Below are 26,703 nucleotides of genomic sequence, written 5' to 3' on the forward strand. Positions count from 1 at the left end.
GAGCATTGGTAGCGAATGTGTGCGAGTCTTTCGATTTCTCTTTCTACAAAGCAGCAGTCAGTATTGGAATAAGACTGTTTGCAAAGAATTCTGATCTCATAGTTTTCAGTGGGAATGTTCCCACAACTATGGGCTAGTTCACACATACTTGTGTATCACCTGATCTCTTACTACTTTGTGTCTCACAGCTGCATGTGTGAACTACTGACTCTGTTGAATAGCGTAACACTGGGAGGTGGTGGGACATTAAATGAAAGCCTCTGACTCTCTGTAACGCCTATTCACACATGTCAATCTTCACTTGATGTGAGAGTCAAAAGAGGAACCTAAAGATGTCAGTATCAGACTTTATGCAACCTTCCTTTTGTTCTGAAAAGTCTCAGAGAATAATACAGAGTTATTATAGAACTGATTTCAAAGTTTTTCTGTTCTTTGGAAACCATCAGTTCGGATCTCTGAATGTGTTTTCTTTTAAGGGGAAGGGTATCTTTATTATAATTTACTATTGTAAATTGACTAATTTAAGAAATCTCATTCTAATACAAAATGGCCCAAAACAGGACTTTCTATGCATCCCTGTACAACTAAATATAAAACTAATGGTGACTGTAATATCTGACCACACAGACATTCCAGTATAACCATCACTACCACTGCCAAGGTTTTTGGACAGTTGTGAGCAGCATGGTGATGGTGCATCTTGCTGCATGAACAGAGCCTATAGACCTTACATCTTTTGAGTTTTGATAGAACGGCTGCCTCGTGATTGCTGGGCATCTGTTTCTCACACATTCTGCACCCTCTAGAGTTAGTTGAGAAGCTGATGAGGGGATGAGAAACCACAGACCAATTGTTTCATGTCAGACCTGGGTGGAGATCCTTGGCATTAAGCTAGGGATAGTGGATATTTAAATGAAAATTGTGTCAACTGAGTAGCAGAAATATCTCTAAGGTTGCTCAAGTGAACTAATACTGTTCAGTGCCTCTCTTATTTTTAGTTGTGTATATTTAGCGTTCTACTGTTTCGCTGTTCCTTGACCTGCTGAATCTCTTCCCATCACCTCGTCCTCCTCCACCCACCTCCAGCTGCCTGCCAGTCTGTGACACTCTTGCTCATTTGCCACAGTTGTGTGAGCTGGTCCTGCTGTCCTTGGGAAAACAAGCTCTGCCCCATTTCCTTTCAGCACTGCAATCCCATATGGACGCAGTCAAAACAGAACCTTCTAGAACTACGTTACTATGGTAACTGCACTTCTACCTCTTCCTTAAGCCTTAATTTCTCAGTGATGGCATATAGATGGTATTTGAATTTTTATTTTAAAACATACAAAATAGGGTAATGTTGCTTAGTTAATAAAACAAGCAAAATTTCATGGGTGAGCTACTTCAATTCTGGAGAGGACATACACCCAAACAGAATCTTTGAAATAGATCAGTTTGGGGAAGGTATTATAGAGTGGCCTCTTAGACCCCCCCCCCCCAAGAGGAAATACATAATCAAAGAGGGGTCAAAAAATAACACTTATTTGAATAAAACTTGCACATGCTAATTTGCACATGTATATATGCAAATCTTGAAATACACAATGAATATAATTTTCATTGTAGTGGAGAAGATTGTGGTCAAGTGACCTGCCTGGGGGTCAGCTCAGTTTGCTGCCCAGCTGCTGAGGTCCTGATGAGCAGCTCCAAGCCCCCCCCCCCGCTGCTCTCCCTTCTTCCAGTTCTTAGATGAAGCTCTGCAAATAGAGTGCTCTTCATATGTAAGACACATTGCCACCTGAAATTATTACCTTATTAGTTTTATATTTTAAAAAGACATGCTAGCAAACATGTTTTGATGTTTCTATTCATAGCAAAGTCAGGGCCTTCAATTTCCTGGGGAAATTTTGCACACAGACCCCAAAATGCTCCCAGGGCAATCTCTCTCCCCCCCCCACACCACTGGAGTAGGGGCAAGGTACTTCCAATCTTGCATTGATTTCCACATGAGTTGCAGCTAATAAGTCCTTTGTAGGCAAAGCCATATATACATAGGTAAACTGCTGCCTTAGCTGTCAGGGTTCTATAAAGCACATAAAGAGAGGGAGAATTACCATCTCAGTCCCTGTGGTGCTTCAGACTTTGGATGGTGCAGTATTTCTACCACTAGGAGAACATCAATACCACAGAGCTCTGTCACACCAAGGTGATGTTCCATCTCAGAAAAGTCCAGTCTGGTACAAAAAGACAGAGAGACAGAGAAGTGATTTTGGATAAGGTTTTTGGAGAGGTGATTTTCCATAAATGGTGTGATCGCTAGCATTTCCACCTCTGCAATTAGCTTCTTTTGGACATGGTCAATTTATTGCCTCCTGGCTTCAATTTGCTTCTTCAGCAGAATAATAGTGAACTACCATCAAACAGAGAAGCACACACATTCATTTTAGTGAGAGATTCCTTCTTAATAGCTGTCTTCAATCATGAATGGGGAACCTGTGGCTCTCCATATATAGTTGAACTAGCCACCATGACCAGTGACCAGGAATGTAGTGGCTCCCCATCTCTGCTTTCAAATGAATGCTGAGGCATATCTTTTAAGCTGTATTTGCAAATAAAGCAGGAATATCTTGGGTTGGGGTGAGAAATAGGTGCTCATGCATAACTTGCACCCAAACGCAGGCATTCATGTTGCATTCATAGTGATGTTGCATTCATAGTTTCTGTGTACATTCTTATCAGGGCCGGATTCAGGTGATGAGACCCTGAGCTACTGAAGGTAATGGGGCCCTTTATATGTCCAGCTGTCCTTTGTCAACTCAACAAATGGTTGTTGTATTTTGTGTTGAATATATGCTAGATGGTAATTTATGGACCTAATAGGTATCTAAAGACATTTGCACATAACAAAATATGTATTTTATCAAGGTAATTGTTGAACTGAAATACAATTAAGAAGAAGTATATTAATAGTGAAATACAATTAAGAAGAAGTGTATTAATGGTGAAATAATTATTAAGCTCTAACTGTATGTAGGTTTTATTTTATTTGTTTTTTATCTTATATTTTGGAAATGTACATCCAGTTGGTTTTTTCCTTTAATTTTTTTGGGGCCCCCCAAGAGAGTGGGGCCCTAAACTAGAGCTTGTTGAGCTTATACATAAATCCGGCACTGATTCTTATGGTTCAATCCATAATATGGGCTAGTATGAGCATGATTTACACAGAATCCACAGCTGAATTCACTTTCTATAGGAGCTGGGATTGTAAGGGGGGATCATTAAGGCAGCAATATGCAAAGTTATGCTAGGTAACTCTGAAAATGATTCAGAATCTTCAGAATGCGGCTGCTGTTGACATCTGCAAGGCCAACCCCCCTCCCCATCACATAGCAATAATTCTGTTACAACTACCCTGGCAGCCTGAATGCTTCTGAGCCCATTTCTGGTTTTGGCCTTAGAAGCTCTTTATGGCTCAGGACCCCAATATATTCCGGAATGCATCTCCTCCCTGGCCCCTTAGATCTCATCCAGAACCCATTTCCAGGTCCTCTCTCTGCCGGACACAGACCTGGAAGATGGTGACAAGGCACAGGGCTTTTTCAGTTGGACTTCTGTGAAACTGCCCTGATGCCTTTACTAACATTTTTCTTACTTACCTTTCCCACAGACTTTTGGCAGGCTATTATATTTTGTTATAAGTGTGCTGCCAAAGTTTCCTGTGACTGTTGCTTTTAGGATGTACATAATATGTTTATATTAATGCTTTTTAATGTGTTGTAAGTCACTTGGGGACCTCCAAGAATCAAGCGACTAACAAGTCTTAATAATACTAAAATTCTCCTCCTCCTTGGATTATAATATTGTTGATGGGATGGGAAGATCAAGTACAACAAAAATAATGTAGTGGATTAATGTAGCAGATTCTATTGTGTTGTTAAAAATTGGGTAAAACTCACTTTTTAATAAAGTATTTCCAAAATGTTGGATAAAACCAGTGTTTAATATACTACCACTGTCTACAGTGTTGCCTGTTAGTATTGGTACTGTATTTGTTAGAAAATGTATTTTACAAAGAATAAATTGTCAAGGGGAAAAGAAAACGTATGTAATATGCCCCTTGGTCTGCCCTGAAATATGTCCTGTTTCATGGGGCTTGAGGCTCACACAGGGCACCATGCTACTGGTCGGCTTACAAGTCCTGACTTGGATAGGGTTATTTGTTGCTGAAACCAATTTCCAGATTTGCTCCAGCCTGATCCCCATAGCTGTCAACCTTTCCCTTTTTTAAAGGGAAATTCCCTTATTCCAAATAGGATTCCTCGCAAGAAAAGGGAAAAGGGCAAGAAAAGGGGAAAGCTGACAGCTATGCTGATCCCCACAGCTGTCTGTCTTGAATGATTTGCTCCACCCCATCTGTCTGTAGAGACATCACCTGGAGCTGAACACCAGGAGATAAAATCACTGGGCTATAAATAAGTGCAACACACCTTGTACTGTCAGTGAAGGCACCTCACTACCACCCAACACAGAGGAAATGGAGTGAGGCATAAACATCGTCTGTTCTGCAGGCACCATAGAAGGCTCGCTGACATCTCACTTGCTAAGGCAAGGACCTGCTGCCTCAAGACTCTTCCATGTACGTTACAGGAAGTGCATGTGAGTCACACTTTGTCATTTTGCCCACTGGATGAAGGAGGTACTTGCACACCTTTCTTTGGAGTGCCAAAAGGAGGACTAGCCCCACCACCCTCTCCTTGGTGTGATGCTCTGGAAGAAGAAGCAGAGGAATCAGGATCTGCCCCGGTTCCACTTTCACTGATTCCTCTTCTGTGAGAAAGATCCATTGTTCCCTACGGGTCATAGAAAATATTAATGAACATGACAGACACTAGAGCATGAAATACCATTTCTTAAATCTGCAGAACTGGCACATTTACAAGTGCCACATGCGATGTGCTGTTCACTTGCAAGAAACGTATCTTTTGGTGAGGCAGCACCTGCACTTCAGAAGTCCCAGCCCATTGATATTAGGCAGGCAACTTCACTCTACTATCTTTGGTGCCTGCTTAAATAATAAGAATAATAATTGCTCTAGCAAGCCTACCCAGGCATGTGAATTTAGTTAAGTGTATGGTGGTGGTTGTTTGTTTGTTTTTAAATTACTGGTTTTATTTTCTATTTTAATTTTATAAGCTAAGTTGGTTTTAGTGCTTGTATTGGTATTTTAAATGAATGTTTTAAATGAATACAAATCACTTACAGATCTTTTATTCTAATAAGTAGTATATAGATATTGTTAGGGACGCGGGTGGCGCTGTGGGTTAAGCCACAGAGCCTAGGGCTTGCTGATCAGAAGGTCGGCAGTTCAAATCCCCACGACGGGGTGAGTTCCCATTGCTCGGTCCCTGCTCCTGCCAATCTAGCACTTTGAAAGCACATCAAAGTGCAAGTAGATAAATAGGTACTGCTCTGGCAGGAAGGTAAACGGCATTTCCGTGCGCTGCTCTGGTTTGCCAGAAGCGGCTTAGTCATGCTGGCCACATGACCTGGAAGCTGTATGCCGGCTCCCTCGGCCAATAAAGCGAGATGAGCGCCCCAACCCCAGAGTCAGCCACGACTGGACCTAATGGTCAGGGGTCCCTTTACCTTTACCTAGATATTGTTACACAAGAGTGTTTGATCCCAACACAGCCAGCACTTCTCTGTTTTCATCAATTCAGAAATAAATAAATTAAAGATACTGTTATATTAATTAAGCACTTTTCAGTGTTCATCAGCTCAGAAATAATGAAATAGCCTGTTAGTATTAATTCTTCCGACCATTGGTTACTGTATTTTTCGCTCTATAACACGCACCCGACCATAACACGCACGTAGTTTTTAGAGGAGGAAAATCCGTAGGCATGCCACCCGTAGGCATTCCCTCCATAACACACACAGACATTTCCCCTTACTTTTTAGGAGGAAAAAAGTGAGTGTTATGGTGCAAAAAATACGGTATATAGTGCCATTCCCTGTGTCAAATGGTACACATTTATTTCAAGTAACAACTCACTCTGTGGAGAAAAATACATGGCAGTGTGCTAAGGGGAAATTTGTTTCCTTAAGAATCCAGCAAATTTCAACCAACAAAACTGCTCAGTCTACAAACAGATGCAGACCCAAAGGTTTTCTTATGTCTGAAAGCATTTAACACCATTATTAATAATGTGGTGTAGTTCACAGAGCACTTTAAAACCAGCTGGGATAATTATCACCTAGTTTTAAAAGCAATATAAGCACCCAGATGAGGAAATTGATCAGTTTAACTCAGGTGACAGATGGCAGCCCCCCACTTCCTCATGAATTGATTATCTCCACAGCTGACAAAAACACGAGGGTTTTATTGTAAGAGTCAGCTTAGGCACAGGGTGATTAGGGCTTCATTTCCACATCTGCAGCTCAATAGGCAGCAATGTCAGAGAAGAGCAGCTCAGCCCAAGCCAGTCACTCCAACCTGTGGCAGAAGCAACACGCCAGAAGTCTTAACACGCTCCTTGCTCTCCTCACCTGCACAGCTGAATGGAGATCTGCTGGCTCAACTTGCACTTTTGCTGTATGTAGACTTCACAGAATGAAGAACAGACAAGTGGATTCGTACTGGTCAAACTGTTAAATAAAGCTCACCTGCCCCAATGAAGAACAAACCAGCCAATTTGGTGAGTCTTGCATTTCTCTGGAAAGTTCTGAAATTAGATTAACATTTATTTAAGGGTTGTCAGATCAAGGGTGGGATGAGACCTCTGGGCCTTTAATAGTGGAGAACAGAGGATTTTAGCAACATTGACTTTTCCCTTAATTGTAGAGCGATGATTAGAGAAGCTGCGCCTGATGCAATTTTCTGTTTGACACAGCTTTTTATGTCACTGATTTTACGAATCCTAAATCTAGAGCAAACTCCAGGGTTTAAAATGATTTGCAAATGAAATCTGAAATACAGTACAAATTCAAAGCAAATAATCTGGTGAATGATTGTTCAGAAATACTGCCAGGAAATATCAATAGGATGCAATAATAACATGCAGTCAGTTCTGAATCTCTGGGGTTCTCCAAATTTCTGGGCATGGGGGAGAAGACAATCCCTTGTGAGTGTTTCCTAATTCAGTATAGTTCTACCAGGGAATATGATGCAACTGCAAAAAATACAAATTATAATACATGAGAACAGTTTATTCTGAAATAATCAGTGGACTTATAGTAGCATGTTATTATGTCTCATTCCAGTGTTAGGTCAGTGTATTATATGTTTATTACTTGTTCAGATTCTTTATATATCCATTAGTATATATTAATAAAACAAATAATTTCACAAATATATGAAAAAGTATGATATTGTAAGCTATAAAATATCAATTTATCTGCTATATGACTGAATATCACTGTACAATTGCAAGTCAATGATATATTGTATTATTTTGGAACAATAGAGTTTACACTGTATTGAAGCTTTCTAGAATTTAAATATTGCCTGTTGGCCTGTTGGCCAGCAACAACAAAAAGCCTGGATTATTTAAAGTTTTTCCTACAGTTATTTAGAAATGTACCTACACTATTATAGAGCTGGTAAAAATAAGGTCACCATCCAGGCTAAGTTAAGCACTGTTAATTCTAATTGATTCTTAATAGGACAGTTAACCATGTGCTTCATTTTTTCTTTGTTAAGTAAACAGGGTTTAAAAGGGCTGACTTTTGGCAGTTTTTTTGCGCCTTTGGAATTGTATTTTGCAATATTCAGGCAGAATTACTACAGTTCTGAGAACAGTCTCAGTTAACACAGCGTTTCATAAGAAACGTAATATGGTAAAGACAAATGGCAAATGTTACACTGTAATCTTTCTGGACTTGATACTTTGTTGCATTTTATTATTACATTGACAATATTTGAGAAAAGTAAGTTTTCTGAACAATTAAAAAATAGGTAAATTTAAAACTTGATATGCCATTACAGTTTCTGTTTGTTATTTTTCCTAGTTTCCTGATCACACAATTTTCGGCAAAACACTTTTTTGGTTTGTTTTTTGTGAGTCCAGTGTTTTAAAGTCACCTACTGCAAGAGCAAGTTAGCAAAATATGTTTTAGTTATTTGTGGATTAATAAAATCTGTGGGATAGATGAAACAGAGTCAGATTATTTCACATACATATTAATTTTATACCCGAAAACAACAATTACATATTGGATCCCACCCCTACTCCCCCAATTTTATTTACAATCCTGGCTGCATTTACTGCAATTGGAATAGTTTTCTACACTTGCTTGATAGCTCATTTAATTGTATTTCAAACCTGAAATGCCAAACTCTCCAGTAAGGCAATCCTATACATGTCTACTCAGAAATTAGCTCCATTGCGGATTGCAGCTTAATTTTCCTAGCCAATAGACCAACCTTCATCTCCAACTTTGTGGCCTCCAGATATTTTGGAATGAAACTCCCTTAAACCACCACCAGCATGACTGGGAGCGATTCAGAGGGACTGACCTACATAGTTTGGTACATTAAGAGAGTTTGAATTTGTCATGTAGGTTTCTTTGTTTCTTTGTTTATCTTCCTAATTAGAATTGGAGTTTCCTGTCTTGTATTATGCTCATTGGATAAGTTTGTTTTGGTTCTAAAACTAGACTCAGGTGAATTTGCCTTTAAGTAGTTTACATCAGTACAGATATATGTTGCAATTTCAAGTGAAAATAGTAAATGTTATTTGCTTTAGAAGGTTCAAAAATGCTTTTTAAAGCACATTTCTCTGTGTTAACTTGGGGAAGTTAATGACTTCATCACCTTTTTGTTCATTTAATGCAGACATTTGCAAAATATTTGGTGATTATGAATTCAGCTGTTAGTTGTCAGTGCTGCTTTTGATGACTTGATAAACTCTGCAGCAATTTGTATGTTGTAAACAGAGGATTTAATTTAAAGCTTAAATGAGAAGCAGCCACTAAGAGTCTGCCAAGCAAAAAACACCTGTTTTCCCCACATCTTCCACAAAGCACTTGAAAATAACGAAAATACAGGAAAATACCAGTAACAACAGAATTGCGTCCTGGTGGGCTTTTCTTAGCCATGCCATGCAAATGACAGTTTTCTTTCTCAAATATCCATTAACAAGACTGTAGAATCTGGATCACCTTGGAAGAAAACATAGCTTGTATTAGGTGATATTTCCATTTATATTTCTTACTAATTAATGAAAACACAGAGAGAAGCTTAGCCAACTGAAAGCTAGAAACCAGGGAATATATTTCACTAATCAGCTTCTTCCTGTCTCTAGCATTCCAAACCAATCATACTGTGCTCAAAGCCTCCATCCAACATAGACGCCTAGGCTGAGAATCCTGCGTTTTCTCCTGCTGGCAGGTCCACCCTGTGACAGCTATGTTCTGGGAGGTTCCCATTGTTGGAGGAATGGGAAGGCAACTCTTCCCGATTCCCCCTTTCCCTTACAACCCCAGAAATCTGCTCCAGAGGGTTGGGTGATTCTCCTGAGCATTGTGGGGTAACTGAAGGAGGAAGGATGAATAAGCAAAAATTGCTTTTCCCCTCCCTTCAAGCAACATGGTCATCTGCTGGATCTTGGTCTTGTCCATGAATGGAAGAAGCCCTTCCTTTTGAAGCCTAGTTAGGATCCAAGCTAAAGCCTCTCATTAAGGGGCATTATACATGCACTCCTTGCATACAGACCACTTCATTACCGTTGCAAATACCCGAATGCATTTTTTAAAATGTTCTTTTTTTGGGCGGGGGAGGGGGCAATTCAACACTACTAGGGAGTATAATGTGAAGGATAGAATTTTGACAATAAAGAATAGCGCTTTGTCTTAGCATATTGATTATAGAAGAATATGCTTGAGAAGCTTTTATCCTGTTGAACAGTGTTTGTTCAGCTAACATATTAACTATCTGTTGAACTAAATGAACACAAAGGAAATTTAATACTTTTCTCTAAGCAATAGCCTCATAAAATTATTGTGGTATGTTTCCTAGGTGCCCTCTTGCTTGTATTTGTTAGTCCTTTCCTTTGCTGTGTTTGACTGGCCACAGAGTGGCAATGCAGCCTCGAGAGAAGGCATCGCTCCACACCGAAAGCAATGGAGTCAAGGTGACTTGCCAAAACTTTCGAAAAGGAATAAAATGTCTTACACTTCTTTCACCTTATGGATAAAGATATTCAAAACAACAAGATAGAAGATATTTCAACTCATAAGAGTAGCTCAGAGAATAAAGGTAAAGGTAAAGGTACCCCTGCCCGAACGGGCCAGTCTTGACAGACTCTGGGGTTTGTGCGCCCATCTCACTCAAGAGGCCGGGGGCCAGCGCTGTCCGGAGACACTTCCGGGTCACGTGGCCAGCGTGACAAAGCTGCATCTGGCGAGCCAGCGCAGCACACGGAACACCGTTTACCTTCCCGCTGGTAAGCGGTACCTATTTATCTACTTGCACCCGGGGGTGCTTTCGAACTGCTAGGTTGGCAGGCGCTGGGACCGAGCAGCGGGAGCGCACCCCGCCGCGGGGATTCGAACCGCCGACCTTTCGATCGGCAAGCCCTAGGCGCTGAGGCTTTTACCCACAGCGCCACCCGCGTCCCAGCTCAGAGAATAGTGTGACTCAAAATAATTTTTTAGCATGAATGAAAAGCTGCACTTAACACACACACACACACACACACACACACACACGACTTGCCACTACAAACCAGAGGATACCGCCAATGAGAAATGAAACTGGCAGAGCAACTAAGCACTGCTTACATTGCTGAAGGTACTCCAGGCTGTTGATCTACTGCTATGCTGAATTAGAATTTTCATTCTCTAGGGTTTTAAAAATATTTTAATGCATGTACAATGTACAATTGCCATGTTTTGGAGGGCGGCAGGTTCTGTCCTTACAAATGCATATTCTCTGTAGCTTTTGAAAATACCCCTGTAGATGCAGTTGGCTTTGCAAAGAGCTCTGGAGGAGCAGGGCGCCCAGAAGTGCCAAGAGATCTGTCCACACATTCAATAGCACACACTGGAATTATTCCAAGTGGGTAGTGAATGCATATATGTTCGGAGGGCAAAGCCTACCATCATGATGGTGCCCCCCCCCATATATATTCATTGCCTGAAAAGGATTGTTTCTTTCTTTCTTGGACGGCCAGCGGGAGTCCGCACTTTCATTCTGCAAATGGAAGGGTTCCTCCCAGTTATGGAAGGAAATGAAGAACTCCAGCAGATGCTCCCACTAGTAAAAGAGGGAAAGGTCATCACTACTAAATTGAATTTAGGGGGCAGCGGGGACTGGACAACAGACTTGCAAAAGGCAAGACAGACAAGGGAAGGGGCGGGGAGACATAGACGAGGGAGATCAGTTCAGGCCAGGGTGATCTTCTTTCTTGTGTTCTTGCTCCAGTAGTGGTGGGTGTAGCCAGTGCATGGGGTACCTTTCTGCAGGCCCAGGGCAACCCGCCATGGAAGCAGAGTTCTTGCTGGCAGGGAGGGGATAGGAAAGCAAACTCTCTGCAGCTGCTCAATGATGGATGATGATCCTCCCAGGAGAATAGCAGTCCAGCATTTGGGTGGCCTTTGGCACCCTGGCTGATGGCAGAGAGGGCAAGCTTCTGTTGCCCTTCAGCTCTGGAAACTATGGCAATGGTCAGTTGGACCCAAGTGTTTTTTCTGACAAGCAGACTAACTGGTGATTGCTGACATGGCTGTTTCTAGATTCCCAGTATATCGCTGAATATTAATCTACTAATTAAAGTTCTTTAAACAGGTGCTAAGCTAGGGCACCTAGTACCATTCTGTCATGCCAGTACATGAAATTGTTTCCTCCAGATGGTCAGGCGAGTGAATGTCTTTCTGCAAGGATTCCCTCTTGAGATCCTGCTTAGCCCTCTTTAGTTGCAATACTCATTTAAATAATTCTGCATTTTGCACAGAAACTGGGTTAAACGCTATTATGTAACTTGCAAATTACACTTCCTTTGCACTTTCTGCAGTCTAACATTTATATCAGCAACAGCAGGTCTCAAATTGCTCAAAATGTTCATGTTAGCCATGAAGATTCCACTGGCAGATGTTAACATGGTACATAAGTGGTTAAATGAAAACTGAGTGGTGCATATCTACATACAATATTTTGGGAAATAAACATAGTAGAATAATGAGATTTTGCATTATCCCCCATTCCTGGTATCCTGAGTCTTAATTTGTTTTTAAAATATTTGCTTGTTGATTTTGGTGGAGAGTTTATTTGTGCTACACTTTCTTTGTTGGTGTTGACCTTTAAAGCCCTAAACGGCCTTGGCCCAGTAGACCTGAAGGAGCGTCTCCACCCCCATCATTCTGTCCGGACGCTGAGGTCCAGCTCTGAGGGCCTTCTGGCGGTTCCCTCACTGCAGGAAGCAAAGTTACAGGGAACCAGGCAGAGGGCCTTCTCGGTAGTGGCGCCAGCCCTGTGGAATGCCCTCCCATCAGATGTCAAAGAAATAAACAACCACCTGACTTTTAGAAGACATCTGAAGGCAGCCTTGTTTAGGGACGTTTTTAATGTGTGATGTTTTATTCTGTTTTTAATCTGTTTTGCCAGAGTGGCTGGGGAAACCCAGACGGATGGGCGGGGTATAAATAATAAATTAGTATTATTATTATTGCTTCTTGTGATTTCTATCCAATGTTCTTCATGCTTAGAGGAAACCCATTGAAATTAATGACATGTCTAATGTAGGTTCAATTAATTTGAATGGGTTGCCTCCGAGTATAACTTAGTTATCATTCCATAAATAATAAAGGATGGGGAAGAGTCAGCTTTATTTTTCATCATAAACCTTTTGCAAAATAAAGCTTCCCTCCTTTTTTCCTTTTTTTTTACATGCACAAGAGTTCTGTTCAATGTTATATTCCATATCTATAATCCAATTTATTCCGTCCTTGCTTGTACAAATATAATTACTTGAACTAACATTCAGAGGAGGGTTGCCGAATCATAAATGTAGAGAATAAAACTTTAAATTAAGAAATCATAAGCTCCCCTGCTCCACATCTTTTGCACCAAATGAAATCTTATCTTAAATTCAAACCTTAAAGTCCTTGCAGTTGTTTGTTCTGCAGTTTATGATCTCATCTCTTCTAGTGCGCACCTGTACTTTAGTCCAATTAAGCTCTAATTAACAGGAGAACCTCTGCTTCTTAATGGCAGCGTTGGAGGGTTTTCTCCAGGTGAAGTGTTTTGCACTCAGCACCTCGCTGCCTCCTGCAATCCATGCCTGAGTAAGAGCCAGGTACCAAGACGAACTGTGAGTGAAACCTGTTCCCCCCTGTCCCTGGGGGAAACTTGCAAGGATAATTACCCTCAATCATCCTTGTTTTTCCTTCACCAATGATCACCACCGTCATGTTGGCTGCCACCATTAAGGCAGAGTGGAACCGGAAGCCATCACATGGTTCCTTTGATCCTGTGTTGTGCTAATGCAGGCTTCCTCAACCTAGGCCCTCCAGATTTTTTGAGGCTACAATTCCCATCATCCCTGACGTCCTGCTAGCTAGGGATCATGGGAGTTGTAGGCCAAAAACATCTGGAGGGCTGAGATTGAGGAAGCCTGTGCTAATGGTTCATTACCCCACAGACCAACAACTCCAAGGGAATTAGCCTGGGTTAATTAGTTTTTTTAAAACACATGCTAATTTTCTAGTCTTAAGAGTTATCTGATACAGAACTCAAGATGTTTGCTCAGCTACATCAATTCTTTCACACATTCTAATTCCAGAGAATTAACAGCATCTAGCACACAGCTCAAACACACCTGGGTCTTGCATCCATTTTAACACGCAGGATCTGGCATCCAGTTTAACACTCGGGGCTTAATTAAATCCTGCCACTCACTGGACGTAATTAAATTCTAAGATGCAGGTATACTGAAGGATTTCAGAAGACTATTCATGTACTCAACTACAGCTATAAGGATGCTGCTTGCCCAGAGATAGAAACAGGAGAAAATGCCAACAAAAGTGGATTGGCAGATGAAATTATTAGAGTATGCAGAGATGGCAAGACTGACAGGGAAAATCAGAAACGAGGAAGATCAAAACTTCAGTAGGGAATGGGACAAATACAGACTGTATGTAAAAGAACACTGTAATCACTTGAGTTGTTTGGCAAGCTTTTAGTAACTCTTGCAACGCTAGAAACACTTTGGAGGACTGTAATGTGGAAAAACTATAATATACAGTTGATTTAGATATATAAAGGACCCACGGAGGGGAGGAGGGAAGTCCTAAGATTTGGAAGAATCTTGTTTGATTTTAAAATTTAAATGTGGTAAATGTGAGATTTATTTTGTAAAATCAATAAAAATTCTAACATGTACTGAGTTCAGAAATTAAAATCTTGCCCCAGTTTTAACACACACACCAAACCCACAGAAGTCTGACCTCCATAAACAGATAACATTATCTAATAGTACCTAATGTATGCATCAAAGCAGCGCTAAGCAATGTTTACTTTGATGCTGTTATTCCTTTATATGGAATGCAAAGGGTCAATTAGATTATAATAATAATAATTTATTATTTATACCCCACCCATTTGACTGGGTCTCCCCAGCCACTCTGGGCGGCTTCCAACCAAATATCAAAAACAATACAGATTGAAGAAAGGGGTCCCCCAGGTACTCGATTCAGCCCTGCCTACAATCCCCCTCTCTCACCTTCCTGCCCCCAACACCAATCAATTTTACTTGATGGAAAAGATGAAAAACGATGAGCTCTCGGCAAAAGATTTACAGCAGAGGCAGTTTCTGAGAAAGGGACTGGTGGTGTCACAGAGGTGCTCTTGCAATACTTCAAATAATGTTGTACAATGTTGATGTAATGGCTTGGGTCTCTCCCACACACGTGAGATGACTCCGGCAGTTACTTATTTCAGATTTATTAGTCAAATCAAAAGGTCAGAGCTCAGCTAATCTCCATTATCCTCAGAAAGCACAGATGCCGGAACTCCCCCCCCCCAACAGGAAAACCCCCACCTTCTCTTCCTGTCCTTTCCACGCTTCTTGGCCAGTCTTGTGAGCTACGAAATTTTGGAGAAAGCACTCCCTGTATTCCTGTGTCTGTGTCACTGTCTGAGCCAGGCATAGGCAAACTCCGGCCCTCCAGATGTTTGGGACTACAGTTCCCTAGAATCATAGAATCATAGAGTTGGAAGAGACCACAAGGGCCATCGAGTCCAACCCCCTGCCAAGCAGGAAACACCATCAGAGCACTCCTGACATATGGTTGTCAAGCCTCTGCTTAAAGACCTCCAAAGTAGGAGACTCCACCACACTCCTTGGCAGCAAATTCCACTGTCAAACAGTTCTTACTGTCAGGAAGTTCTTCCTAATGTTTAGGTGGAATCTTCTTTCTTGTAGTTTGGATCCATTGCTCCGTGTCCGCTTCTCTGGAGCAGCAGAAAACAACCTTTCTCCCTCCTCTATGTGACGTCCTTTTATATATTTGAACATGGCTATCATATCACCCCTTAACCTCCTCTTCTCCAGGCTAAACATGCCCAGCTCCCTTAGCCGTTCCTCATAAGGCATCGTTTCCAGGCCTTTGACCATTTTGGTTGCCCTCCTCTGGACACGTTCCAGTTTGTCAGTGTCCTTCTTGAATTGTGGTGCCCAGAACTGGACACAGTACTCCAGGTGTGGTTTGACCAGAGCAGAATACAGTGGCACTATTACTTCCCTTGATCTAGATGCTATACTCCTATTGATGCAGCCCAGAATTGCATTGGCTTTTTTAGCTGCCGCGTCACACTGTTGGCTCATGTCAAGTTTGTGGTCAACCAAGACTCCTAGATCCTTTTCACATGTACTGCTCTCAAGCCAGGTGTCCCCCATCTTGTATTTGTGCCTCTCCTTTTTTTGCCCAAGTGCAATACTTTACATTTCTCCCTGTTAAAATTCATCTTGTTTGTTTTGGCCCAGTTCTCTAATCTGTCAAGGTCGTTTTGAAATGTGATCCTGTCCTCTGGGGTGTTAGCCACCCCTCCCAGTTTGGTGTCATCTGCAAATTTGATCAGGATGCCCTTGAGTCCATCATCCAAGTCGTTGATAAAGATGTTGAATAAGACCGGGCCCAAGACAGAACCCTGTGGCACCCCACTAGTCACTCTTCTCCAGGATGAAGAGGAACCATTGATGAGCACCCTTTGGGTTCGGTCAGTCAGCCAGTTACAAATCCACTGAGTGGTAGCATAGTCAAGACCGCATTTTACCAGCTTCTTTACAAGAATATCATGGGGCACCTTGTCAAATGCCTTGCTGAAATCAAGGTAGGCTACATCCACTGTGTTCCCTTCATCTACCAGGCTTGTAATTCTGTCAAAAAACGAGATCAGGTTAGTCTGACATGACTTATTTTTCAGAAATCCATGCTGACTATTGGTGATCACAGCATTCCTTTCTAGGTGCTCACAGACTGTTTGCTTAATGATCTGCTCCAGAATCTTCCCTGCTATTGATGTCAGACTGACTGGGCGGTAATTATTTGGGTCCTCTCTTTTCCCCTTTTTGAAAATAGGGACAACATTTGCCCTCCTCCAGTCTGCCGGGACTTCGCCTGCTCTCCAGGAATTCTCAAAGATGACTGCCAGTGGTTCTGAGATCACATCTGCCAGTTCTTTTAATACTCTTGGATGCAGTTCATCTGGCCCTGGAGACTTGAATACATCTAAACTAGCCAAATATTCTTGTACTATCTCCTTAGTTATTCTGGGCTGTGTTTCCTTTGCTGAATCATTTGCTCCAAATTCTTCAGGTCGGGCATTGTTTTCTTTATCGGAGAAGACTGAGGCAAAGAAGGCATTGAGGAGTTCAGCCCTTTCTGTGTCCCCTGTTTGCATTTCACCATCTTCTCCTCTGAGTGACCCCATTGTTTCTTTGTTCTTCCTTTTGCTACGAACATACCCATTAAAGCCTTTTTTGTTGCTTTTAACCTCTCTAGCAAGCCTGAGTTCATTCTGTGCTTTAGCTTTTCTGACTTTGTGTCTACACGTGCTGGCTATTTGTTTGGAATTCCTCTTTGGTGGTTTCCCCCCTTTTCCATTTTTTGTACACATCCTTTTTTAATCTTAATTCAGTTAAAAGTTCTTTAGATAGCCACCCTGGCTTCTTTAGGCACCTTCCATGTTTCCGTCTCATTGGTATTGCCTGACGTTGTGCTTTTAGTATCTCCCTCTTAACAAACTCCCAGCCATCATGAACTCCCTTTCCTTTTAGTATTGTTGTCCATGGGATCTCACCCAGCACTTCCCTAAGTTTTATGAAGTCGGCTTTCTTAAAGTCAAGAAATTGAGTCCTAGTATGCTTGGCTGCTCCTTTCCGCTGTATAGTAAACTTCAGAAGAGCATGATCACTCGCGCCTAATGATCCTTCCACTTCTACCCCACTAACCAGGTCATCAACATTGGTTAGGACCAGATCTAAAATGGCTGTTCCTCTTGTTGCTTCTCCCACTTTCTGGACAATGAAGTTGTCTGCAAGGCCAGTGAGGAATCTGTTTGACCTTATGCTCTTGGCTGAGTTTGACGTCCAACAAATATCCGGGTAATTGAAGTCCCCCATTACTACTATCTCCCTTCCTTTTGCATGCTTGGCCATCTGTTCCAGGAAGGCATCATCTATGTCCTCCGTTTGGCTTGGGGATCTATAGTAAACTCCCACAATGAGGTCTCTGTTATTCTTCTCTCCCTTAATTTTGACCCAAATGCTCTCACTTTGGCTTTGAGGATCTAAATCTTGGATCTCTTCACAGGTATACACATCCCTGACATATAACGCCACTCCTCCTCCTTTCTTGTCTGGTCTGTTTCTCTGAAATAGATTGTATCCCTCCATTATTACATTCCAATCGTGGGACTTATCCCACCAGGTTTCAGTGATGCCTATTATGTCATATTTAGTTTGCTGTACCAAGAGCTCAAGCTCATCTTGTTTATTTCCCATGCTTTGCGCATTAGTGTACAGACATTGAAGTCCATTAATCATTCCCCCTGACCACTGGTCCTGTTAGCTAGGGATCATGGGAATTGTAGTCCCAAACATCTGGAGGGCTGGAGTTTGCCTATGCCTGATCTGAGAGGACAAGTTGCATTCTTTCACTCTGGCTCTCTCTTTCATTTTCCCTGTGTCCAGAGATCAGGTTATGGCTGCTCCCTGCTGCCTCTCCCTCCCCTCTGCATTCCCCTCTTATCTGCTCTCTCTCTATGCCTGTGTTCTCATTGCCTGTCAGTGAAGGAATGGAGCTGACAGTTGAGCATGGTGAGTCCGCAATAAAGCACAAATGCAAAATGAATACATAACACATGTAATTACCTAAAAGTATACACAGTAGAACTGTGTAAGTACTAAGAATATACACAGGAGCATTGTAATTATGAAGAAGGAATGTTATATAATAAGACTAGATGTTCTTTAGCTGTCAAGGTTAAAAGTATTTACTAAAGAAACCACAGAGCCTAGGGCTTGCCGATCAGAAGGTTGGCAGTTTGAATCCCCGCAACGGGGTGAGCTCCCGTCGCTCGGTCCCTGCTCCTGCCAACCTAGCAGTTCGAAAGCACGTCAAAGTGCAAGTAGATAAATAGGTACCACTCCAGCGGGAAGGTAAGCGGCGTTTCCGTGCACTGCTCTGGTTCGCCAGAAGCTGCTTAGTCATGCTGGCCATATGACCTGGAAAGCAAAATGAGCGCCGCAACCCCAGAGTCATCCACGACTGGACCTAACGATCAGGGGTCTCTTTACCTTCTTTACCTAAAGAAACAAATGTGCTTCTCTTCATGAAGTGACGAATTAAAACACCATGGGCAGGCCAGCTCTTTCAAAGTAGTGAATTCTTTAAATACACAAACAGTAAGTCTATAAAGTTTTGGCACTATTTGTCTCTCAGTCTACAACAGATTCAATAAATAGTGGTTATATTTGCATGAATTTTATTTCTGCTTTAGTTAGAAAGGGGGGAGGTCTTGAAATTATGAAACATTATGGGTTTTTTTTTAAAAAAAAATATTTCAGTGAGCAGATAAGCTGCAATAAATTACATTGTGAACTTCACAATAATTTGTATGCACTTCCTGGGAAATAAATTCTGCATGGGCTCATATTGTCTCCCAAAACCTCTGATTCACTAAGGAGGTTTCAAATTCCATTTTCGTCCATTTGCAGCCCCCTCAGGAGCTCTTTCCTTTGTCCTCTTCTTATTGACTTTCCAGAGTTGTTATTTGTCATGTATAGTATTGAGCACTTTCATCTTCTTTCATACAGCTATGATCTTATTTTCCTGATAAAAATTTAAATCACAAAATACAGATTACTCTCATCACTTCATTGTAACAGTCATCATTAAACAATAACAGTGACTGTTAAACTACTGGCGACTAAAAATACATCTGCAGAAAACCCACATGCTGTACCTCAGGACTCAGGCATGAATTGTGTAGGTACATTTATTTTTAATTACAGCCTGGCATTGATGTGGCATGTGATAATGTTGGCTTTGTTAAACCTTTGTTACAGAGAGCAGATACAAAGACTTGGTAGACAAGCATTTTTAAATATGCACATCTTTGAAAGGTTTCACTTTCTTTTTCTGATTTTCTGTTGACATGTCAAAATTTCCATGACGGGGAAAATTAAGTCTATGGAGATATTTTAAATGTTTGTATAGTGGTTCTCCATAGGTCATATTATATACTTAGGTTTCGCAGTGCTATCTGCAGAGGATTCTGGTTATGGGCCTCATTAAATTAAGTCCTACTCAGAGTAGGCTCATTAAAATAAATGAGCCCAAGTTAATCATTCCATTACCTTCAATAGGTCTACACTGGGTAGAACTAGTTTTGAATAGCACCTCATGTGTACTCTCCATATATCTTGTCTGAATGACTTGGCCGTTCACATTCAATATAATTACTCCACTATAGGTTTTAATTTATGTGGCATCATTAGCCATCAAGCTGAACTAGTCTTCCTCAACCTGATACCCTCCATATGTTTTGGACTACAACTCACATCTGTCACAGCCAGCATGATGAATGCTCAGAGATAGGAGCAGATCGCCCAGTGGTGCAGAGGACACAAATAGTCACTTGGAAGGGGAATTGTTGTTGCTTAGGGCAAGGTGATGGTGAAGGGCTGTGCAGATGCACCAGCAGGAGTTCGGGTTTGGCTCTACTGGCGCACTCACACAGCCCTGACTCTCCGCTACTCCTGGCTAGGGATGATGGGACTTGTAAATTGCAGGCCACAAGGTTGCAGGCGGCTGCATCAATGGTTTAGTGAGTTATGAAAGAGTCTAGCCTCCTTCTGGGCAAGCACCTTCAACTCTTCTCATGTGCAGCCAAGAGGAGAAGTTCAGAAGCTTCCAGTTCCACTTTAGGTTAACCACAGTTTCTTTTCATCCAGACTGACAAACTGTGGTTGACATTAACTATGGCCGCTTATCCTCCAACCTATGAGCTGCTATAGGACAGATTTGCTTCCCTTACAGCTAGCCATGGACAAATCTGTCAGTTTTAGTTTCTCTCCATTTCCCAGTTCTCCAGTTCTCCATATTTTTGTATCAGTTTGCAAATGTTTCTTTTCTTCTCAAGAAAATTTGTCAGCATTTTAAGGCATTTCTCCCCTGATATACACATTTTGCTTGATATACACATTTTTAAAGCAATTTCCCATAATATAATGCATTTTATATGTTAATTTCCTCTAATATATGCACATTTATGCACACTTTCCCCTAATATATTTATGTTTCTAAGTACACATTTAGCAATAAATGTAGCTTGATAGTGATGACATAAGCTACTGGTGAAATACAAAGAAAGAAAGAAACAAATAGTTGCCAAGTTTATTGCAGGTTTCTGAAATTGGCCCTAACAAGTAACTATAATGGAGGGAACTTTCTATAACTCATCCATTTCACAACCCACAACTTCCTTAGTAATAATATAAGTGCAGATATTATTATACCTTTTGTTACACCTTGTGCTATACCTCTGTAGCATTGTCCTATGTATGTACTTTATGATATCAAGAACAAATTTATTTTTAAAAAGATATTGCCACCAGCTTGGGGAAATCAAGAGTATATTGTCTCTCAGCTGTTCATATCATGGACATCTAGACCTGCGGGGTGGGGGGGAATAACAAATGAGAAAATAGAAGCTATTATTACAGATTCTTGGTGCCCTGTATGTCTTAATTAGTGTTTAATATGCAGGCTGAGCCTAGTCCATGCCAGGGAATCGTTGGCCCGCGTCCTCAGATCCAGAGAGAGAGTAAAAGAAAACACCAGGAAAGATCCTTCTTTGGAGGAAAGCAGTTTTATTCTCTGTGCACAGGAGACAGCCAGCAGAATAAATTCTGGAAAACTGACTGCCCCCAAAATACACCTCTGCAGACTTTCTTATACCTTGAGTGGGCTTTCTCCCTCCTCCCCCACGCCCTCCAGAAACTTTCCCAATCAACTGGAAAGTTTTCAACTTATTTTTAGCATGTCTATAGCCTTCTAAAACAGCTCTCCCTATTGTTCCCTATACAAGCGTCCTGAATCCCCCCGTCTCCTCCCGTCTCCTCCCGTCTCCTCCGTATGTGTCTTGCATTCTTAAAGTAAAAAAAGCGAGGCTATTTCTAGCTTACAGTCTCTGTCTTATCTTGCATTCCTTCGGGGGGCCCTTTTTGCAGGTGAAGTTATTTCTAGCTAAGAAATTGACTTAGACAGAAAATATGAAGATCCTTCTTAGGTACATATGAAGATCCTTCTTAGGTACAAGGTACAAGGTATAGAAAGCATATAGAAAGCAACCCTCCCCTCTCCCTTCACTCCCTCCTCTTCTTATGAACAACCTAATACTTAGGTTCGTTCTGGGGTAGGGGTCTATAATCTCTTATGAAAGCAAGCACGCGAGGTCCCATCATGCGAGACATCATTTTCTCCATCATATTTTGCATACATTGCATCAAGCAGGGCATACAGAAGCAGAAAAGCAATAGAAGCATTATTGGACCTATCACCATAGTAAATATTCTCCCCATCCATCCACCTGGGAAGATGCCGTCCAACCAAGACATATCCCAGCCCTCCCAGGTTTGTACAGGGACATGTGCTACCTTTTCAATTCTTGCTGCCAGATCACGGATAGCCTCGCCATGGTCTGAAATGTTGAAGCAACATGCTCCACCTGTCAGGTTCAGGGCAGCACAAAAGCATGGGCATTCCTCCTCCTCCATCTAAGGGTCCAAGGGTACAAACTAAACAAGCAGTTTTATTTACTTCATGGGCTACTATTTCTGCCAATTGAAGCCACTTGTTATAGAGACTCTGAGCCCCCTGTTTTCTCATTTTCTGTGTGGGGAAAATGCTATTACGATTTAAGACCTGGAAGCATTCGGCCTTGGGAATAGATTCTCCCATCATAAATAGGAGAAGGATCATCAAGGGGATGGAGGGGGATCGCTTCCTTCCACAAAACCTATGGCGCTCGTGCCAACAGAAATACGAGAGCATCCATATGACAAGGGCGGTACATATCACTCCTATCCACCAACCCCAATCCTTCCATGGTTCCTCCCACCAATACTCGGGGTTCATTTCTAGTTTTCTTTTACAGCTGAAGGGCCCACTGATACTCGTATTCAATTATTTCCTGGGCCTCAGGGGTAACTTTCCACTTCTCTGCTGAGGCACCTACTATACGGAGCAATTTCCCTACAATCCCTTGTGGGTGGACTGGGCTCTCGTGTTGTCTCATCAAGATATTATACCCAAAAGGGGCTTCTCCCTCTTCATATATCAGCATGCACCCACAGGAATATGTCCACCCCTGCAATGGCCTGACACTTGGGGTGACTATATCAAGGGGTTCCGGGCCCAATACCAAAAGTCCGATTGGTGCCTCTGAATTTGCTGGAGAGCAAGTTTCTACGTTGGGGACGCTGCCCGCGGGCACCCCTCCCATCCAATTCTTCAGCCGTGCGTGGAGATACCAGCCTCCGGAGTGGTATCAGCAGGGCGGTTGTCTACCGGGCGTCTGGAGATGGTCAGCCGAAGGGAATTCTCTGGATCTGGTGTTACTGTCCAGTCTGAAATGGCTTTCTTCACTCGAGTATGGTGGACCCACGGGGTGATGCCGGCAACCTTCACAGCAGTAGGGGTAGAGAGTAGCACAGTGTAGGGTCCCCTCCAGCAGGGCTGTAGGGGGGCTCGCTGCCAGTCTTTCACCCACACTTCGTCACCTGGCTCGAACTGATGGAACGGTTCAGTTAACACACATGGGGTGCGAGCCTGGGTCCACCTGTTGAGATAAGAAAGAACTCGGGAGAGTGACTGTACATAATTATTCAATTGCACATCTTGGCTAACATATGGAGTTAACATTCTAACATATGGAACTGGTCTCCCAAACATAACTTCAAAAGGTGACAAATGGGTCCGTTTTGACGGGAGACTGCGGACCCTGAGTAATGCCAAGGGCAACATGGTCACCCAATTAGACCCGGTCTCCTGTGTCAGCTTGGACAGCTGATTCTTTAGAGTTCTGTTCAGTCTCTCTACTTTTCCAGAACTCTGGGGTCTGTAAGCAGTATGCAGCTTCCAGTTGATCTGGAGCGCTTTAGCCAGTCCCTGTAGGACTGCATGAACAAATGCTGGTCCATTGTCAGATCCTATGGACCTTGGCAGTCCATAGCGAGGGATGATTTCCCTAAGCAGGCACCTGGTTGCTTCAAGTGCCTTTTCAGTCTTTGTGGGCCATGCTTCAACCCATCCGGTGTAGGTGCACACTGCTACCAGCAGGTAGCGGTGCAGTCCACAACGGGGTAATTCAGTAAAGTCCACGACAAGATCTTCCATAGGTGCAGTTCCACTGTGCTGAATCCCTGGGGGAGCCAGTGGTCCGGCTCTGGGATTATTCTTTTGACACAGCAGGCATTTCCTGGAAATCTGGGCTGCCAGTTGGTAAAGGTGGGCTATATAGAAGCATTTTTCCAGCTGCTTGGTTGTAGCATCTGGTCCTATGTGGGTTGAACCATGGTATCTCTGAGTAACCTGCCGAGAAAGGGACTCCGGAATCCATATCCTGTCATCAGGGGTAAGGTACCATCCTTCGTTGGACAACGTTAACCCCTGAGCATCTGCAGTGTCCCTTTCCTGCTTCGTATAAGCTGGCTTGTCAGTAATGCTTAAAATCTCTTCTGGGACCAGTGCTCCAATAACCGAGGTGGGGGCCAGTTCTCGGGCTGCTTCCTTGGCTACTCTGTCTGCCAATCGGTTTCCTCTGGCCACTTCCCCTGGTCCAGTCTTGTGTCCATAACAATGGATAACTGCCACTGCCTTGGGCTCCCATACAGCATCCAGAAGGTTCAATAAGGCTTGTGGGTGGGCCACCTGGCTTCCTCTGGAGGTAAGCAAACCTCTTTCTTTCCATAAGGCTCCATGGGCATGTAAAGTCAGGAATGCATACTTAGAATCTGTATAAATGTTTATCTTCTGTCCCTTTGCCAGGCTCAGGGCTCTGGTAAGCGCAGTTAGCTCTGCCAGCTGGGCCGATGTTCCAGGTGGGAGTGACTTTGCTTCGATCACCTGGTCTTCCAGGGCTACCACTGCATAGCCTGCCTTCCGCTGTCCAGTCTCAACAAAGCTGCTTCCATCTACAAACCATGATGGCCATTGGGGATCTGCTTCATCTTTAAGGTCAGGCCTGCTAGAATACACCTCATTCATTACTTCAATGCAGTCATGCGTGGGCTCCTCACCTTCTCCTACCGGTAATAGGGTAGCTGGGTTGAGGGCTGTGGTGACTTGGAATTTCTAACGCGGATGTAGTAGCATCTGACATTTCCTCATTTTAGCCTGGGAGAAGAAATAGGTGCCTTTCGGCAGATGGCACGCTGATTCTTTCCTAAGCGGCCTCGCCCTCCTCTTCTTCTCCTAACGGTGGACTTCCCGTCTTCAGGGCCATCAACTTCTTTGCCTGGTACTTCTTCTTTTTCTTCTGGGTCTCTTTTTCCCTCTAATTATAAATGGTCTGGGCTAATTCCAGCATCCATTCAAGGGTGTGGCCCATAAAAAAAACCTTCATTTTTTTTTTGGGTGGATATCGGGCGCCGCTTGGGCTACAAAGGCAGTTTTTATGATAGGGGCATTGGCAGCCTCATCTGGGTCCACAGGGATATACTGGCGGTAGGCTTCCTTCAGCCTCTTTAAGTAGGCTTCAGGGGCCTCCTCTGTCCCTTGCATTCTCATGTGTGCTCGGGCTTCAGAACTCTAAGCCATGTTGCAAATTTCAGTTCATTTGCCAGTGTCTGTAGAAAGAACAATGCACTCCTTGCTTCTGGCAAAGTTTCAAATTCCTCAAAGTATCAATTCCTATGCCGCAGCTCCTTTCAGAGTAAAATTGCACCTTAAAAGAAAAACTTGACAAAGTTCACAGAAAGTATTCACTTGCTTTTTTAAGAAAGTCACTTTTCCAGGTTAGTACTTTGGGGCAGGGGGTGGGTAACTCTTTGGCCTTCGGGTTTATGTCGCTTGACTGTAAATCCAGAAAGTGTGAGGTTCAGGGTAGCTGGCTAAATGCAGCAGTGTCCTTCTGAGATAGCTGCCAAGAGATAAGCTACTCCAAGCACCTGGCACAAGGAAAAAAAAAAAAGCTGATGTCCTGTTACTTTCATGAATGAATGTTAGAAACAGTTAGTTCACTTGCTTCTAGCTGCAACAGTCTTTTAGCAAGAACAGAGATAATTTCGCCATATTTGTAGGCCTTTTCGCTGCCCGTCTCATGCCTTCTAAAACATTTCTGAGATAAGTCTCTAAGGCCGCCCTTCCCTCTGTAGTATTGTAATCCCAAGGGGGGGGGGTCCTTCTGGGGTAAGAGACCTCAATTGCAGCGTCAGTATTATTTGCTGCCTTGAGCTGTTCTCTGGCACAGGCATTTACCTTGCGGACCTCCTCAGTGGTCAGAATTGTGTCCAAAAGCTGACTTACATCATCATAAGTAGGCATATAGGTTTTGAACACACCTTCAAAAAGTCTAATTATTTTTGCAGGATTTTCCTCAAAAGAAGGATTTTGATTTTTCCAATTGCAAATATTGGAGCTTGTAAAAGGGACATGCTGAATGGTAAAGGTCCTTGGGGGTCGAACACCCTGATCATTTGGCTGTTCCAAAGGATCATACACTTGCCTGAGAGGGGCCACCACAGTGGGTTTGGACAAAGCCTTCGATTTAAGTGTCTACATGTTTTGTTGCCCTGTCCCACGCTGTTCTCAAAACCTTTTGCTTTTTTTCTCCAATTCTCATCCTGGCACTGGGCTGCTTCTAGAACCCAGGGGGCCACATCCAGTTCTGTTTTAAACGGTTCTACATACTGGAACACTCTGTCAAACTGCTTACTAGTCCATCTTATCTCTTTATCTAGAGTTTTTCTGAAGCCTTCATCATCATCACTATCATCATCACCTTTCTCTTCACCTTCCTTGCTTGGTTGGGGAGGGGCAGAGGGGGGAATCTTCTCATTTGGGTCCTCAGTCTGGGCACTGGGCAGAGAAACAGCCCTATTTGCTCCCAGATTTGGTTGCCTTGGCGCAGTGGCTGCATATGGTGTGGTGGGGGGGGTAATTATCTCCTCTTCTAGGACTGGCAAAACTGGTGGCTTCTTAACTTGTAATTGTACT

The 26,703-nt window shown here is 42.7% G+C and overlaps 1 protein-coding gene across 1 annotated transcript in view; it reads left to right on the top strand.

The window, feature by feature from the left end:
- Positions 1 to 6,448: 6,448 nt before the first annotated feature.
- TRPM3 (transient receptor potential cation channel subfamily M member 3) overlaps positions 6,449 to 26,703 on the top strand; it is a gene marked incomplete at its 5' end in the record, with an annotated part of 445,271 nt that continues 425,016 nt past the window's right edge. Inside the window, one exon of the mRNA XM_082241479.1 lies at positions 6,449 to 6,680. Within this exon, the coding sequence (XP_082097605.1) occupies positions 6,657 to 6,680 (24 nt within the window). The remainder of the gene's footprint in view (positions 6,681 to 26,703) is intronic.

This window comes from Podarcis vaucheri (genome assembly GCF_965113315.1).
Source record: "Podarcis vaucheri genome assembly, chromosome: 11".
Taxonomy (NCBI): Eukaryota; Metazoa; Chordata; class Lepidosauria; order Squamata; family Lacertidae; genus Podarcis; species Podarcis vaucheri.